This window comes from Mauremys reevesii, linkage group 1 (genome assembly GCF_016161935.1).
Source record: "Mauremys reevesii isolate NIE-2019 linkage group 1, ASM1616193v1, whole genome shotgun sequence".
Taxonomy (NCBI): Eukaryota; Metazoa; Chordata; order Testudines; family Geoemydidae; genus Mauremys; species Mauremys reevesii.
Genome location: NC_052623.1, coordinates 272,081,178 through 272,097,662, shown reverse-complemented (window position 1 = coordinate 272,097,662; position 16,485 = coordinate 272,081,178). Strand labels below are relative to the sequence as shown.

At 42.7% G+C, this 16,485-nt stretch overlaps 1 protein-coding gene and 1 non-coding gene across 16 annotated transcripts in view; both read left to right on the top strand.

Annotated features, from left to right (window-relative positions):
- Window positions 1–13,580, top strand: part of UBN2 (ubinuclein 2) — a 111,529-nt gene extending 97,949 nt beyond the window's left edge. For 14 of the 15 annotated variants that reach the window (XM_039492319.1, XM_039492327.1, XM_039492309.1 and 11 more), the window contains 3 exons: window positions 983–1,229; window positions 2,140–2,229; window positions 4,341–12,196. In XM_039492319.1, the coding sequence (XP_039348253.1) occupies window positions 983–1,229; window positions 2,140–2,229; window positions 4,341–4,390 (387 nt within the window). In that variant the 3' untranslated portion in view covers window positions 4,391–12,196. Of the gene's footprint in view, window positions 1–982; window positions 1,230–2,139; window positions 2,230–4,340 lie in introns of all 15 variants that reach the window. The other variant, XM_039492329.1, reaches the window with a different exon arrangement.
- Window positions 13,581–15,020: 1,440 nt separating this feature from the next.
- Window positions 15,021–15,093, top strand: TRNAR-CCU. The gene has a single exon. It is a non-coding gene; the product is annotated as a tRNA-Arg (tRNA).
- Window positions 15,094–16,485: the final 1,392 nt, after the last annotated feature.

Below are 16,485 nucleotides of genomic sequence, written 5' to 3'. Positions count from 1 at the left end.
GTCTTGAAACCTGAATATTCTTTGCTTTTCTTGCTTCCAACCTGGAGATGATATTAACACAAATGCAATTTGGATATCAAATGATATGCAGAGATTATATTTTTTTCTGAGCAAGGTTGTTTTTCTCCTGCCTTCCTTCTGAAATTCTCATTTAGTGTGATTATGGCCACTTATTTGCAGTGCCATGTAGCTCTTGAAATTGAGCCATTTTTAAATAGAGTTGTGGCTTTCAAGACTCCTTATTGTAAACATCTTGTTATGAAATCAAAAAGCTACTAGTGTACTCAATGTTTTCAAAGTATATGTTTTGAAGGGGAAGAGGTTCCGTGCCTCCAAAAATTTCAGCGCTACTCTTATTAAATTAAAAATAATGCAAAAAATTAATGGGAAATTTCTTCTTTAGAGCTCTGATTACTCTCCTCGTGTACAACCAACAAAGAAATGGTGTTATGCCTAGACTGAAGGCAATCACATGGAGTGACCAGATGTCCTGATTTTATAGTACAGTCCTGATTTTTGGGGGCTTTTTCTTATATAGGCACCTATCTTCCCCCCCCCGGGCGCCCCATTCCGATTTTTCACACTTGCCCTCTGGTCACCCTACAATCACAAGAGATGAACAAGAATGTCATTATGCCTGAATCTTATAAAAGTGAAAGCTGTGCTTATGTAATAAGCCAGCAATGTGAAGAAAAAATCAAACATTGATAGCAGATACTTCTAAGGAGTTAAGCTTGGTATTTTAAGGAACACCAGATATAACAAAAACATTTCAGTTATTTAAATTTTGTTAACTTTTTGTTCTTGGTTTTATCCCAGTAGGGCTTTGATTGTAAATTCCTCAGATCAGGAACTGATTTTTTTTTCTCTGTTTGTACAGCACGTAGCACAATGGGGTCCTGGTCCAAGACTAGGGCTTCTAGGTGCTACAGCAATACTTTTTAAAAAAATGTTATTATTTGTAACCCTTGTCTCTGTACAGTCAACAGCAGGAGCATCGTTACTGGCAAATGCCTCACCTCTGACTCTTATGACATCACCCCTGTCTGTAACCAATCAGAATGTGACGTCTGCACCATTGACTCCTTTTGGGATGCTGGGTGGCCTTGTTCCTGTGACCGTACCCTTCCAATTTCCCTTGGAGCTGCTTGGCTTTGGGACGGACACAGCTGGAGTAACAACCACCTCGGGATCTACCTCAGCGGCTTTCCACCACAGCCTAGCTCAGAGTAAGTGAAGCTAGTTATTCACACCGCAATCTAATTCAGCGGTAACTGCATCCTTCCTTACTTCACCACTTGCGAACTCAAATTGGGAAGGAAGTGATGGAAACACCATTGCCTGAGTTCCTTTAAAGTTGGACTGGGCAAAGTACAGTGTTATAATGTGTTATATAAGAAGTCTCTAGTTGTGTATGATTCTAAAAATTAGTCACAATTTTCTTCAAGAAGATGACCAGCACTAACATGTTCATAGTATACAGTAGGATTTGAACTTGCTTTTTGTATTCATTTGTCCCACCTTTTTAGAAGAGAGAACACAGTTTTATTAGAGCAGTTTCTGTGCTATAAGTTTTACAGAGCAATGAATCAAAAGACTGGTAATGCAGAGACACTTGGTCAAGGTCACAGCCATGCTCCCCTCAGTAGCAGCTCACACAGAGCCTCTGATACTAGAACCATTTTTAACTGCAGAGGGGAATATTGACCAGGACAGGATTGATTATCTCCTAGTGTAGAAAAAGCCTTTAGATTTTCCACTTGGGATTATTACTGGAGGCAATAGGACCTTTCTGTTTACTGAAATAGTCCGAAGGATTGCATTTCTAACATGCCCCCTGCTCGGTACTGAATAAAACACATGGCTGAATGGACCAACTGTTGGTGATGTTAACCCATTGGGCCCTTTATCCCACATGTGATAGCGCTATCATGTAATTTTTGATCTCTCATTTAAGGTTTGGGGTATGGCTTCAAACAAGTAATGGGAATGTGCTGATGTGCATCTACTTATTTATGTAGCGCCCATCAATATAGGTCTGAAAATAAGAGGCTGCTTTTTTTAAACATCACTGCCTTCTTGTATACATTGGATGTGAATTCCTGCTCCCCCCACCCCCAATCTTTTCATTTCATTCAGATTTACTGAAAGGTTTGCAGCCAGGTGCCCAGCATGCAGCGACGCTGTCTCATTCACCTCTGCCTGCTCACTTGCAGCAAGCTTACACAGGTAAGGAAATCCTTTCCCCTCCTTCATTTCTCAGAAGTTAAAAACCTAAAGGCCAAATTTATCTTTTTGGCCTGAGAATTTATCTGGGCTTCAGCTTCCTTGCTGGGGACCAGATTGATGATGATCTGAAGATAACAAAGACAACAAAGGAAGTGGCTGGAATGTTCTCAGGCTGCAGTAATGGCAAATGGTGCACATGCTATTGCAGTTTTATATTTGGAAGTGGAATGGTGAGTCTTTCATGCATAAATTGTCACTACCATTGCCTCAAAAGGTAAAAAATCTTGGAGGTAGTGAACTTTCTTGCACTGGAAGCTAGAGGCCTAAGATTGCAATGAAATAAAATTAATACCCAGTAAATAATTATTTTATTGGTTACAAGATGAATGAGGGACTTATTTGTGGAGCTAGTCTTCCCCTTTGGAGGTGACACTGAACTTCCAGTTACCGGCTTCTTGATTTTTCTTTAATTCCTTTGTATGTATACAACACCTCCTACTTTAAATAGGACGAGCAGATTGAAAACTCTTGACAGATTAGCTCAGATAAATATTGTCCCTTCTGAGAGGATTAGTTTATTGATTTTTTTTTAAGGCAGTGTGGTCTAGAGCAGCGGTTCTCAAACTGTGGGTCGCGACCCCATTTTAATGGGATTGCCAGGGCTGGCGTTAGACTTGCTGGGGCTCAAGGTCTAACCCCGAGCCCCACCTCCTGGGGCTTTGGCTTTGGCTTCAACCCTGGGCAGCAGGGCTCAGGTTACTGACACCCAACCCAGGACTGAAGCCCTTCGGCTTTGGCCCTCCCGCCCATGACAGTGGGGCTCGAGTGGGCTCAGGCTTCAGTACCCCTTCCTGGGGTCATGTAGTAATTTTTTGTCAGAAGGGGGTCGTTGCAATAAAGTTTGAGCACTCCCGTCTAAAGCAGTGGCTCTCCATTTTTTTTGGGACCATGTGACAGGGTGCTGGGCAGGAACTGCTGAGCCAGCCCTCTGTCATGCCAGCTCCAATTAAGGGAGGTAAATTGGAACTGGCTAGAGAAACCTGTGCCTGATTGGCAAAGGGGAAACAGCTGCCAGTCTATTAGCCTGTGGCTATATACAGGCCCAGAGGAAGGAAGGAAGAGGGGAAGCCAGAGAGGGGTAGCTCTTCCCTTGTGGGTGCTGAGGCTCAGGAGTCCTCAAGGCTGAAAACCCCAAGTGGTATAGGATGAGAAGGTGGTGGGATTGCATAAACTGCACCGGTGATTGCTAAACCTAAGGGTCTCTGAGTGTTTTTTGGATCAGAGAAGAGGCAGGACTAAGGGGGACCCTGCTTCGCCCTGTTACAGTCCACGAGCTCAGTATGGCTGAAAAATAGTTCCACAGTTGTAAAGGATTATGCAATTTAGGACATGGAATTTTCTTGGCTACTTCATGAGTTGTGGCCCAAACAGGGAGTGGGGGTCTGAAGTGGGCTGAGTGGAGCTGGCGGGGTTCTTTACTCCACCCACACAATGCTCAGCTCCACGGGTTTTAGGAAGTGCTGTTTCAAGAGCCTGTGAAAACAATTCAACCTTTCTTACTCAACTGTTTGCAATAAGTTCCATAGGTTGATTTTTATATGCTTTATTGCAAAAAGTGCTAGAGACCTGAGGTTTAGATTTAGCACTCTCCCAAACAACAATTTAGCTGTTACTTCAAGAAAGAATAGTGTTTTCTGCTGAATGTTAAGCATCAACAATTATAGTGCAAATTAAATAAGCTGGTAAGAAGATAATGAGGGAATCCTCCACCCCATGAAGACAACACATTTTAGTAGTGTTTGAGTTTGGCATTCCCACTTAAAATTTATTTTTAAAAAACAAACAGAAGCCGCCCACATCCTGTAGACAGCTTATCAGTCATTCACAGCCTTTGGTGCAAACAAGTATGTTCATTTACTGCATGTCACAGTTGTGCACTCTCACTAGCTGCTGGAATTCACCTGTTCAGGACAACCAACAGGAATGCAGTTCAGTATTCTGCAGTGCAGGTTGCTTTATTCATAGTGTAACTCACATAATCACAAGAGAACTTTATATCTGTTTTTTTGTTCCTCTTCTTTCCCCCTTCAACCTACACCCCCAAATTCCAGATGGAGGCCAAAGTAAAGGGGACACTAAGTTACAGCGGAAAACCCAGTGACTTCTGGATGAGCACGGGAGCATGAAGCGGTTCTGATTGGCTGATGGAATCTGCCCGGTTGGGAAAGTGCTTACATGGTCACAGGGCTGCTGTTTCTGTCAATGTTTACATACTCTGATCCCAAGCACTGTGGTGAGAGGAAAGAAGAAAAAGAAAATACTTGATCAAATAGAGGAGGAAAAGGAGGAAAGGCTTTCATGCAGATTGATCAGAGTTTGAGCTTACCTAAAGAAACTCAGCCTTTTAAAATCTGTTCTGACTGGCAAGTTTCATTTGTCAAACCCACAGTGGCACAATGTTTACTTTCTGGGTAATGCCTAATGATAAGGAGGAAGCATGAAGAGAGATGGAGTAAATTTCTCCATCTGTCCTGGGAGGTAGGAAGCCATCCACTTTAACAACTTGAAGGTCCCTGCAAAAGAATATGAATGGGCCCTGAGTGTATCCTATGGTCGTGGACCATATGTAGTGCAGACCAGAGATGGTCTCTGCTTGGGCACTCTGTGGCATAAATAAGAATAAACTTTCCACAGATAGTTTCTGATACAGACATTTGTCCAACATTACCTCTTTGGAAAAGCCTAATGAATACAGGCCCTGCTGGGTTTTGTGGGTCCTGTGGCTAAAGCAGTCTCATTACTCCCCAGGCAGAGCTCTCTTTCAAAGAGAGAATTCTGTTGGAGAGGCAGGAGAAGAGTAAAGAGGAGTTTCCATTAGTCTCTACTCCCAAGTTAATTTTAGCATAGAGTGATTGGTATTTAAAGAAAAAAAATCTTTTTTTTTTTTTACATAAAATGGAATCTAAATTTTGTTTCAGATCAGACAGCATTCTTATCTCCCCACACCTAATTTTTTTTTTTTTTTTGGAAGATGAACACTATGGTTTTCCACCGTTAAACTTGCTTCATTTCTTCAATTGGTTCTCCTTGTGTATCTCTGCTATTTACAGTGTAGAATCTACATCCTTCATAAAACACAAGGGCACTTCCTCATCCCTGCTGGATCCGTTCCCTCTTCCATCCAACTACTTTCAAAAGCTAGACATAGTAGTGAACCCTTCAGCTAAGGAGAGCTGGATGAGGCCTACTTCAGAGCCAAGTTATACTGCTTCAAGCATTAGCCAAAGAGGAATCATTCAGAAGTGACCTGGGGTGCCTTTTCTCCTCCTGGGGCTGAATGTGTTGTCTCTTTAGCATTGCCGGCCCCTGCTGGCCTGGGGTACTCATGACCTCAACTCTGCCCTGGATGGTAATACAAAACAGCAAGGCTGGCTTTCATTTTTGGATAGCAATATATCAGGTAGTCCATTTATATGTTTAGGAAACATTTAGCACACATTGCACTTTTGACAATAGGACAGAAGAGGTTCTTACATTAAAACTTTATTGTTGAGTCCCATCTTTCTTTAAGTGGAAAGAGAAGCATGGCAGAAATTGCAACATAAAAGTAAGAAAGTATGGGATCTTCTGATCTGGAATATCACAATTTCTGATTTGAGGCCCTTTCTCTTGCAAACCCAGTATATCCCTGTGATCAAAGATACTGGAATTCTAGTCTGTCTTGAACTTTCCAGTAGTTCTGATCTGAGATTGTACTTATGACTGATGGTCACCTCACACCTTCCAAGTACAAACTTTGACCTCTGGCTATTAAATCTCTAGTGTTTTTGCTAAACCAACTTTTAGCTTTCCATTTTCTTTGACATGTGAACTATTTTTCTTAAGAACAGACAACAATTCTTTTTTCTATTTAGATCTCTTTAATTTTATATATATAAATTATATAAAAACATGAATTTAAAATAATATATATTGTATATATCATATAAATATAAATAAATGTTGGGTTGAGCCCAGCAATAAAGGATTTTGCACAAGGAATTTCTGTAAATGACAGATTGAACCAAAATAAGATCCATTAGGTTTTGAATTTCACCCCATGGCACTAGGCAAATTGTGTTTTTTCTGCTTATGTAAATGTTCTGTAGGTGGCATGTTGGCTAGACAAAATTACAACTCTTAGCATCAAGGTTAATTTCAAAAAGGGTGTATATATTCATACAGACCCTGGCATTCCTACTCAGATGAAAATTCTCCAAGGCATAAGATTCCATTAACTATTCAGAGGGTAGCATCCAAGTTTTGCTTTTGTGTGATCTTTTACCCCAGGAAGGGAGGAAGGAAGCAGATTCTGTGAAGCCAGAATTCTTTGACCTATGCCAAACATACCCCACACTTCTAATAATGCATGTAGCTGAGGGGGTGAAGTGGAGGGCCACCCAGCAGCAATATGTGGAAAAGACCCCCACCCCAAGAGAACTCTGCCCTCTTCTATACTTCCTCCCTCAAGGTGTCTCACACACATTGCCATCCTTTACTTTCATACTTTTTTTTTTTAAGTGAAATTCTAGATCTAGTGACAGGTACACAATTGACAGTCCTGGAGATTGGAGCCCTTTATCCGTACAGCACAGACAGTGACAGCACAAGTTTCCTTCTCCCCAACCCGCAAGTGTGCCTCATTTGCAAGGTATATCTCTAGGATTGAGAGGGGAGTTCAGTCTCCACAGCCCATTCAATCGTTGGCCTGTTTTCTGAGAATGGTAACAAGAAGGCATATTAGTACTAGTTTTGGAAATAGTTGTATGATGTGAAACTTCACTGAGGTCACAAACTCACTTCATATAGGCCAGTGAAACAGTTCTTGGAGTATAACTATTTCTAGTCACTACCAGCCTCGTGGGCCACTTTGGAATCAGTTGACCCAAAGGAGAAAGATTCTGTATTCCAACTCCTTTTCTATTCTCCACTTCCTCAACCCGGAAAAGCCAGGTCAAAAGATAACTATAGAGTAATTCCCAGGATTGCAGAACCAGGGAGCATGTGAAGGATATCTGCAACATCCCAATGCAAAATTAGACTAATACACTTTATTACTCCTTGCACAGCAACTTATTGTTTAAGCTGTTTTTCAAGAGTTACTACTTTTTAAGGGCCTTTGGTAATGTATATAAGCTGCTGTACATACTAAATAACCCTCAGTATTCACAAGCAATAAGAGCCAGTTGAGCTGTCTTTCTGGGCAGCTGACCTTCATTTGGGGATTGTCTGTGAGCTGAAGTATCAAGCTCACTCTGAACCTCAAATAATTCAAGCAATAATTTCAAACACAGGTTTTAGATGCTAAAAACCCTTTGAGTAATGCCTTCTGCTACATGTTCCAAAGCTCCAAAAGGCATAGGTAGCAATTTTAAATCCTCTGAGAACTTTGCAAAGAATAGAGAAAGGAACTAGGTTAGGTGAACCACAAGCTGCAAAGTTTCTAATCATTTGGATCATTATTTCTGTGTTCTCCACCTCCCCAAGATAGATGTTGATGGCCTAAATTGTTATTTTTTGCCCATCATTCTCTATTAGGTTGCTGTTAAAATGCATTAGTAATATTGAGCCACCAAGTCATGAGTGGATGCTGTGGGTTTAACATCTGTTTTCAGCTAATCAGAAGTGACTTTTAATTACCTGGGTTCTGGTTTTTGTTTGAATCCTGTCAAGGCTGTTTGGTGCATAGATTTTGGGTGAAGCAGGCACACAGGGTCTTGTTCCTTTCCCCCACTCCAACTGCCTGACACTTCCTCCACACTCCTCCTCCACTTGGTCTAGGACACTTGAGGACATGAAAGCAGAGAAATCCCGCAACTCTCCCAAGCTGCCATCAGTTGTGCAAACCATAACCTTCTGGGGGTTGTCTCTTAGGACTCCAACTAACTTTATCACATTTGCTGCTACATTTGTAAAATGAACTTTTGGCTGTATTTATTAGCGAATTTTAATCTAGTTTACAGTTCGTTTTTGGAGTAGTTTTTGCCCACAGATGGATTAGGCGTGATGGGGTGTTTGATTTTTTTTGAGTGCATTGTTAAAGGCACAGTGATTCCTCTTCGATTATTTTAGTTTTGGACTTTCTTTGAAGATTGAATTGCAGGAAAAAGCAAAACCTGCAGTCAAGCAAAGCTCTGGAAGGCTTACACCCCGGACTCCAGCTTCCCATTTTTTGCTGAGATGGGGATCACAGTAGGGACACTTGCTGTTTTGTTTTCTTAAAATGAACCAGAAGGTAAATGTGGTAGGTAAATGACTGGTTAATTAACACTTTATGCAATTTTAATTTTATAGAAGTTTAAAAATAAAAGTTGGTAGATTCTGATTGGTCCTAGCTCTGGTGAAATGGCTGTTACCCCTCCATGACTTACTTGATTCAGGCCTTTGTCCTTTGTTTAAGTGCCTTTTCTTTATTTTATTTCCCCCTCTCCCTTCCTTTAAACTGTTCTCAGAGATCCTAAAGTGCTGGGAGGCATTTGGGAGAAAAATCTTAAACTTGCCAAGATGACTTTATGCTGTTATACTATTTTCCCTTTTGTAAAAAGTGTGGTGTGTGTGTGTGTGTGTGTGTGTGTGTATAATAAGTTATAGCTGCTGTACCATGGCATTCATTCTGTATGTTCTCTCTCACACACAAAACAGTATTCCTAAGAATTCTGTTTTACTTCTGAAAGGTGGACATTTGGGCACAGATGACAGTATAGTAAGCTGTGTGTGAGAGACACAGAGGAGTTGGTTAGTGGGAAAGGAATTTGATGCATTTCCCTTTGGAGATCTGTTTGAATCTTGTTTAGGTCGCAAATGAGATTAGTTTGGTAATCTCAGTCTTTCTACCTGTAAGTATTAGACTGTCTCTCATAACCACTCCTAGAGTTTGGCACAATTCCCCACAACTGATAGCCCTTTTAGTAGAGGAGACAGCTAAAATACTAGGTTGAAACAAGTCTGAATTGAGATGTATTACAGGGAAGCTTTCATGGTGCTATCCACGTCTGCCCGACAATAGTCATTCTATCACTCTCTAGCTTAAATGAGTACTTAAATTCACCAAAGTTGTGCCACTTTCTCCCATACAATAGAAGAATGGAGTGCGCTTCCTTATATTGTTCTCAGCAAATTAGTCTCAGTAAAACCTTGCTATAATCCACAAGCTGCTTAAATCACACACCAGAAAAAGTGCATTTTTCCAGCTCTCAAAGATTGGAGTGAGGTGTCTTCTTGTTGAGACTTCATTATTTATAGAAGATCTACTAATTAGCAGTATAAATAATTTACAATATATCTTAACTACAGTGATCAAACTAAATGAACGTATCTGTTTTATTTGTTAAATTTTGCTTGTTATATAATAAGCAATCTGCTAATAGGTGTCCAAGTGATTTAATGCAAATTAGTAAGGTTTTACTATATGCTGAAAATAATTGAACAAATGTCTAGCTTGCATTTCTATAAAAACTTTCAGAGAAATCAGTGTTGACTAGTCAAAATCAAAATCAAATGTTGACTAATGCTGAATGTTGCTCAACCTACAATAACAAACAGAAGTAAGCTATGGTGGTTCTGTGAGGTATTTCTGCTAGGTAGTGACAGGCTTGGTCTGGTTGCAATATGGAGGAGGAAAGAGTGGGCTTTCCCCTTCCAGAAACCAGATCAAGGTTTGAGAACTTCCCTCCCTAATTAGGAGCAGAGTTAATCTAGAAAGTAAGGTGGGCTGTCAAGTACCAGGGTTTGGTTTTGTGAGAGAAAATAGGGTATGACTGTAATTTTAGTTATTAACCTTACCCGAAAGCTTTTTTTAACCTGTTGAAAATCACGACTGTATCTATATAAATTAGTGATCCTATCAGCACAAAGCAACCCCAAAGCTGGTTTACCCAACTTTCCTGAGACCCAGCAATTTCTGGCTGTTAATTAACATAGCCCCTTGGGGCTATGGGTAGGTGAAGTAACTTAGAGAACCTATGAATCTGCTCCAAGGGACCAGCCTGGCGTGCAGCTGTCCCATGATTGGAGGGGGCAGAAACAAAGGTGTCCTCCAGCCATGTGTGCACGCCCTACCTGAGTTGTGCTGTGCTCTCCTTAGCTGAGGCAAAGGATGTCTGTCTACATTTTTAGTATCCAACATGTGATAACTGTAACTCTATAGAGCAACTCTTAGAATGAAAAAAAAAATTCCTACTTATTCCATCTTTCTAGAAATGAATTGCAACTTCTCCTTTTCTCTCATCACCCCCTTCTGGCTGTGAAGCAGTAAGCTGCTAATAAATTTGTAATACTAATGAAAGTGTCCAGTACAAGTGGGGTACACTACCTTTGGTTAACTTTGACAGTGTTCTTGACTGCCCAACAACAAAAGAGAGGATGTGAGAGAGGGAAAGAGCTCTGTTGTCCAACCAAAACAAGTTGGGAGACGCTACCAAGTTTAAGATAAACCAAATAGCTGATGACACCCACAGCTTATTTGGGACTGATTAGTTTCCACCTATGGGGGCGAAAAAACTGTTTTGTGTTCTCAGCTTTTTCCAGATAAGGCCTTAGTTTGATTAGTAGTCATGAATATCAACTATGCAGATAAGTATTCTTTACATGTTCCAGTGTTATGTACACTCCTCTCCCTGCCCCCATTAACAAATGTTAAACTTCTACCCAAAGAAACATGACGTAGTTTTTGAATGTCTGTACTTCAAAAAAAGTATTTTTTTCTAACAGGGAAAATGAACTTTGTATTCAAAAAGAAAAAAAAAAAGAAAAAACCCATTCTCTGGTGCAAACTCTAGTGTCACAAGTGTAATAAAATGGCTTTTGAAGGGAGACTAAAATCTCCAATTGGTGATAGGTTTGATTCTGAGAGCTTTTTAGATAGTTGCACAATATTCAGCTCTGCAGAACTGGACCAAGAAGCCACAGCAATCTGAAGTAATTCTGATGTATAGATTACACTTTTGGGTGGGTGAGGGATTGATTTCCTGTACCCTTCCTACCACTGAAATATAGGATTTAGTAAATGCAATGTTTAGTGAACTGACCCTTTCTAATTAAGGGGAGATTTTAGCTAGTCAGTGGCTGGATCTCTTATAGATGGAATCTCTTCTAAATAGAGGCTGCATTGGGATCCCCACTGCCTTCTCATCCACTGCGGTGTTGCACTTGTTACAGCAGAACAATCCAGCCTCAGAGGCAAGAGCTGTAATGAGTCTGTTTTAAAGTCAGTATTTCTATCTTGCTGTAGCAATTTGTGCAATTTTCTTGCATACATTCTCAAGGTTTAGACTGGGATTTGTTTCTCTCCAGAATATTTATTTAGGACTATTGATTTAAAGAAGTAAAATACATTACACAATTAATTATTCCTCTCTACTTCCCCCCAAAAAGTCTCTGCTGAGCATTGTTATATTTTAGCAGTTAAATTAGTCCCCTTTCTGTGTGATTTTTCTCCCTCTTCCAGCCTCCTTCCCCCAAGGGTTGGAGGTCAAATGCATTTTATGGTTAAATAATCCTTAGAATGCTGGCAATTTCTGGGCTCCCAGTCAAAGATGCTTACTATAGGAGGGTATCTGTTGCTCTAATTTAGAGAGAGAGAAAGCACTGTACTAGAACTCTTCCTTGTGAGCAGACATGGGCAAGTCCTTTTACCTCTGCCTAGAGAAGGGATTTGTTCAACAGCAGAGCTTCCAAGCTTAAAAGCTGCTTATTCTAATTGCAGCAAGAGTCCTCTCAGTGAAAGGGTTTAGGCTGCAGTATCCTGTTTGCTGTTTCATTAAAAAAATATATGAAAGAGTTAACCAGCTTAATTCTACTTGGCTGGCTGGTGCTCTTGAGAATGTAGATTATGTAAAGTGAGGGGCTGAGGGCCCTTTACCTGGGTACTTTCCTGACTGTCATTGCCAAGTTTAGGACAAAAAATTAGCAGGCGAGTGCTTATTGTGCCTCAACTAAACTTAAAAAGAAACTGTCAGTATACAGACTTTTGTGATCCTCCTTAATACCAAGAAAGGGAATGTACAATTCCTGTGTGATGGCAGACACATTTGAAGTGGGGATTCTGTGATTTATTTTTTTCTTCATTTTATTCCACACGAATTCACGTCTACTTGCTCCTTAATACCTGCTTACTTCAGAACATGGGGGGGAAAAGCCCTTGGCTTGGTGAAAGGAGAGCGAGCCCGTGTGCTTACCTGATGAACTCCCCTGTGAAATGCTTCCCCCATATGACAATAAGCATGTATAGCAGCCCTTGAGGAGAGGGGCCTGAATAACCAAATCCAGCTACTTATTGGTGACAGGTGCCAATTACTTTGGTTTTGTTTTTTTTACAAAGATGCGTTCCACTAACTTAAAGGGATACTGTATTTTTAAACAAGTGATTTTTTTTTTATTTCTCTCCTTATAAAACTGGACCTGAATACAAGTTTTGAGTTGATTTTTTTTTTGTAATAATCTCAGGACCTGAAAGATTGTAGCATTTAGTGTGTCTTAAAAATTATGTACTGTACCAGCCATGGATTTTGTAAATACACTTGTCTCCCTTTTTTCTATTTTAGTTTAAAAAAAAAAAAAGTGTATAAGGCTCTTTGCCAGAGAAACTGGTGCCTGCTTAATTTCCATCCTGAACTGGAGCAGGAAAATGGGGAAGCTGCTGCCACAAAAGTCTGCACCAGTTCCAAAATGTGTATGCTTGCTGATCAGTTTAATACATGCTAGCCATTTAACAGGGAAGCTAGTTTCCTGTGTGCATTCCCAACTGTGGCTGGCAGCGTGTTGGCCACCTGGGGGGAGGTTCCTGATAAAACTCTTCACCTTGATACTGTGATGTTTTCGCTTTCCTCCCAAATAATCAGGTTTATCATCCTGCATTTTGCAGGACAGGTTGAATTTTTTTTTTTTGACAGGTTGCATATCTGACATTCTGCAAGAAGAGCTGGTGGAACATAATTCCTTTCATCATGCTTTGGTCCCGCAGGATAAAATAGCAAAGAAGGCAGTGCTATCTCATAACCACATATGTGCACTCACTCTTGCAGATCTCAGTGTGGTAACTGAATCTACTGAACCTGCCTCACAGGTCCCAAACATGTTCTGTCCCTCCCTACTTTCACTATCCTAAATAAGGTGCTGAGATTTTTTGGCAATAGGCTTGCTCTGAGATTCCAAGTGTAGCTAGCAGACCTGTGTTCTAAAGTAAGAGCCTTATTCAATTGAGTGTAAATGTTTCCTGTCCTTAATTGGGACAGGGTTCTTTTTCATGAGTGTATTTTTCTTTTGTATGTGTCACGTGTCTGTGCTGTATTAAATAAAGAGGAATGTACATATTAGCACCGTGTATGTGGTTGTCAGAACTTTTCAGCATCACAAAGACAGGACCATTTATATCTATCTAAGTTTCTACTATCAACATCCACATCTCCCACCCAGGACCCTCCAACTCAGGAAGAGAGAAGAGAAAGAGAGAGAGGGCTGGGGGGGATACACACAACACATACACACAGCCAACCCAAATCAACATCACAGCACTGCAGCAACAGCCCCCAAGGCAGCGGAAAAAAAGAAAAAAAAGAAATACCTACGCGACCTTCAGGTTGATAGCAAAAAAATGGGCTATACCTGGAACCAGCTAGAGCGAATGGCCCAGGATAGAAGACTATGGAGATCTGTTGTTGGCGGCCCATACCCCGGTTGGGGTGACGGGCATGAATGAATGAAAGTTTCTACTGTAGTTGATAAATTACAGTTCCATCAGAGACCCAGGGTCAGGTAACATGATCAATCCCCCAGCGTTTGGGGAAGAACATACGTTGTTTCAGTCAGATGCCTCATCTTCAGGCTGCCAGCAGCAATAATGGGACAGAGCCTGAGAAAGATGCACAACTACATGGGTGATGGGAACTATTATTAAATAAACGTGTAAAGGCAGGGGTGCTAAACTACATCTTATCTTTCCCGTCCCACCCCCACAGCACAGCACCACCCCCCCGGAAACGGCTAGGGCTGACTCCGCCCACGGCGGTGGTGCTGGGTCAACAGGTCGTGTTCTCAACTTTGCTCCAGCCCCCTAGTTTGTATCTAGTCTGCTTGTTCTTGACACTGAAGAGCTCAGCATTAAATGGTGATTGGCCCATCAGTTTTAGTGCAACTGGCCTGCGACTGCAGAAGGGCGACTCTTAAATTAGCCGGGGACAATGTTGGGCCAGATTTGCTTGACCAATTAACCCCCAACCCCATGTGGCAGAAGCTGCTGACGGTGGACCAGAAAACTCAGTCCGCCCGGGGTCGGGGTGTGCTGGGGGAGCTGAGCAGCGGTACCTGCTCTACACCGGCACAGGGCGCCACTCGCTCCCCCTATGAGCCACCCAGCACGTGGCAGCCTAGCGCGGCGCCGAGTGGGGCCGGACATGATCTCAGGCCGCGGCAGTGAGCGACCGGTGATGGGCCTGGCGCGCGGCGGGGCCGCCCACTTTGCTCCGTGGCCTCTCCAGGTTCTAAGGCCACGCACCGCCCCCAGCGCCATCATCGCCCGACCGCCTTCGGGTAAAACTACACTTCCCAGGGTTCCGTAGGGGGAGAGCTGCCACTCCCATGACGTTGTGCGCTACGCTGGTGCGCAGACATGATAAGTCCCAGAAGGCTGTGCGCACAGCTTCCTGTGCGCAGTTGACAGGAGGGTGCTAATAGATGGGCCAATCAGTGTTCCTTAAGGGGGGGCGGGGATCACATGTAGGAAGAAATGAGCGAATGAAGAGCAGGCTTTTATGGTAGCCCCAGTGGCCTAATGGATAAGGCATTGGCCTCCTAAGCCAGGGATTGTGGGTTCGAGTCCCATCTGGGGTGAAGAGAGAATTTTTTTCCCCTTTCCCAAATTATTTATCCGTGGGACGCAAATTGCTCCTCAGTCGGATTTTACTCAGGACAGGTCTTTCCACACTGTGCTTTCAACTCGGGGGTGGACTGAAGTCACTGGGGGTGACTTGTGCCCAATATAGCCTTACGCAGAACTCTGAACACTTGAAGTGAGATGAGTTGAAGCGTAATACCTCATCCTCCCATCTGAGATTGTCTTTGACTGACTGCCCCACAGCGGGGGAGGAACCACACGCCTATCTTGCTGACCCTGATCAATAAAATGGCTTTTGAAGGGAGACTAAAATCTCCAATTGGTGATAGGTTTGATTCTAGGTGATCAACCTACAGTTGATAGGTAGGTGATCAACATACAGTTTTATCAACTCCAAGCCTTTAAATATTATGCGTTTGGCTTCAAAATTATGAGACTTTAATAAAAGTGTTGTGTTTTTTATTTGCCCACATTCCAGAAAGCAAATAAAAAATAATCCAAAATTTCTTATTTTAAAGTCTCATGATTTTTTAATGCTTGGGGTTAATAATATTATATGGCAATCAGGTTCAATAAGATGGAGTCCTCTGGTTGCCCACCCCCTCCTCCACTCTGGGAACATAGCTTTTGGCAGATACAGCAAAACGAGTTGGTTGGTTCATTAACAAGTGGAAGACAAAATATATGACTCTCAACGTCACAAAAGTAACCATTAGACTGGATGAAGAACCCCTAGAACAGGGGTGGGCAAGCTTTTTGGCCCAGGGCCACATCTGGGAATAGAAATTGTGTGGCGGGCCATGAAGGCTCACAAAATTGGGGTTGGGGTGCAGGAGGTGAGGGCTCTGGTTGGGGGTGCAGGCTCTGACATGGGGCCAGAAATGAGGAGTTCAGGGTGCAGGAGGGGGCTTGAGGCTGGGGATTGGGGGGGCGGTGAGGGCTCCACTGGGGGGTGTGAGCTCTGGGATGGGGCTGGGGATGAGGAGTTTGGGGTGTAGGAGGGTGCTCCAGGCTGGGATCGATGGGTTTGGAGGGCAGGAGGGGGATCAGGGCTGGGGCAGGGGCTCAGGGGTGCAGGCTCCGGGCGGCACTTACCTCAGGCAGCTCCTGGAAGCAGTGGCATGTCCTGTCTCTGGCTCCTACATAGAGGCGCAGCAAGATGACTCTGCACACTGCCCTGTCCGCAGGCACTGCGCCGTCCGCAGGCACCGCCCCTGCAGCTCCTATTGGTTGTGGTTCCTGGCCAAAGGGAGCTGCAGGGGCAGTGCTTAGGGCAGGGCAGCATGCAGAGTGGAACACCCTGGCTACCCCTATGCGTAGGAGCTGGAGAAGGGCCATGCCGCTGCTTCCAAAAGCCGCGTGGAGAGGCCCCCGACCCTTCTCCCCGG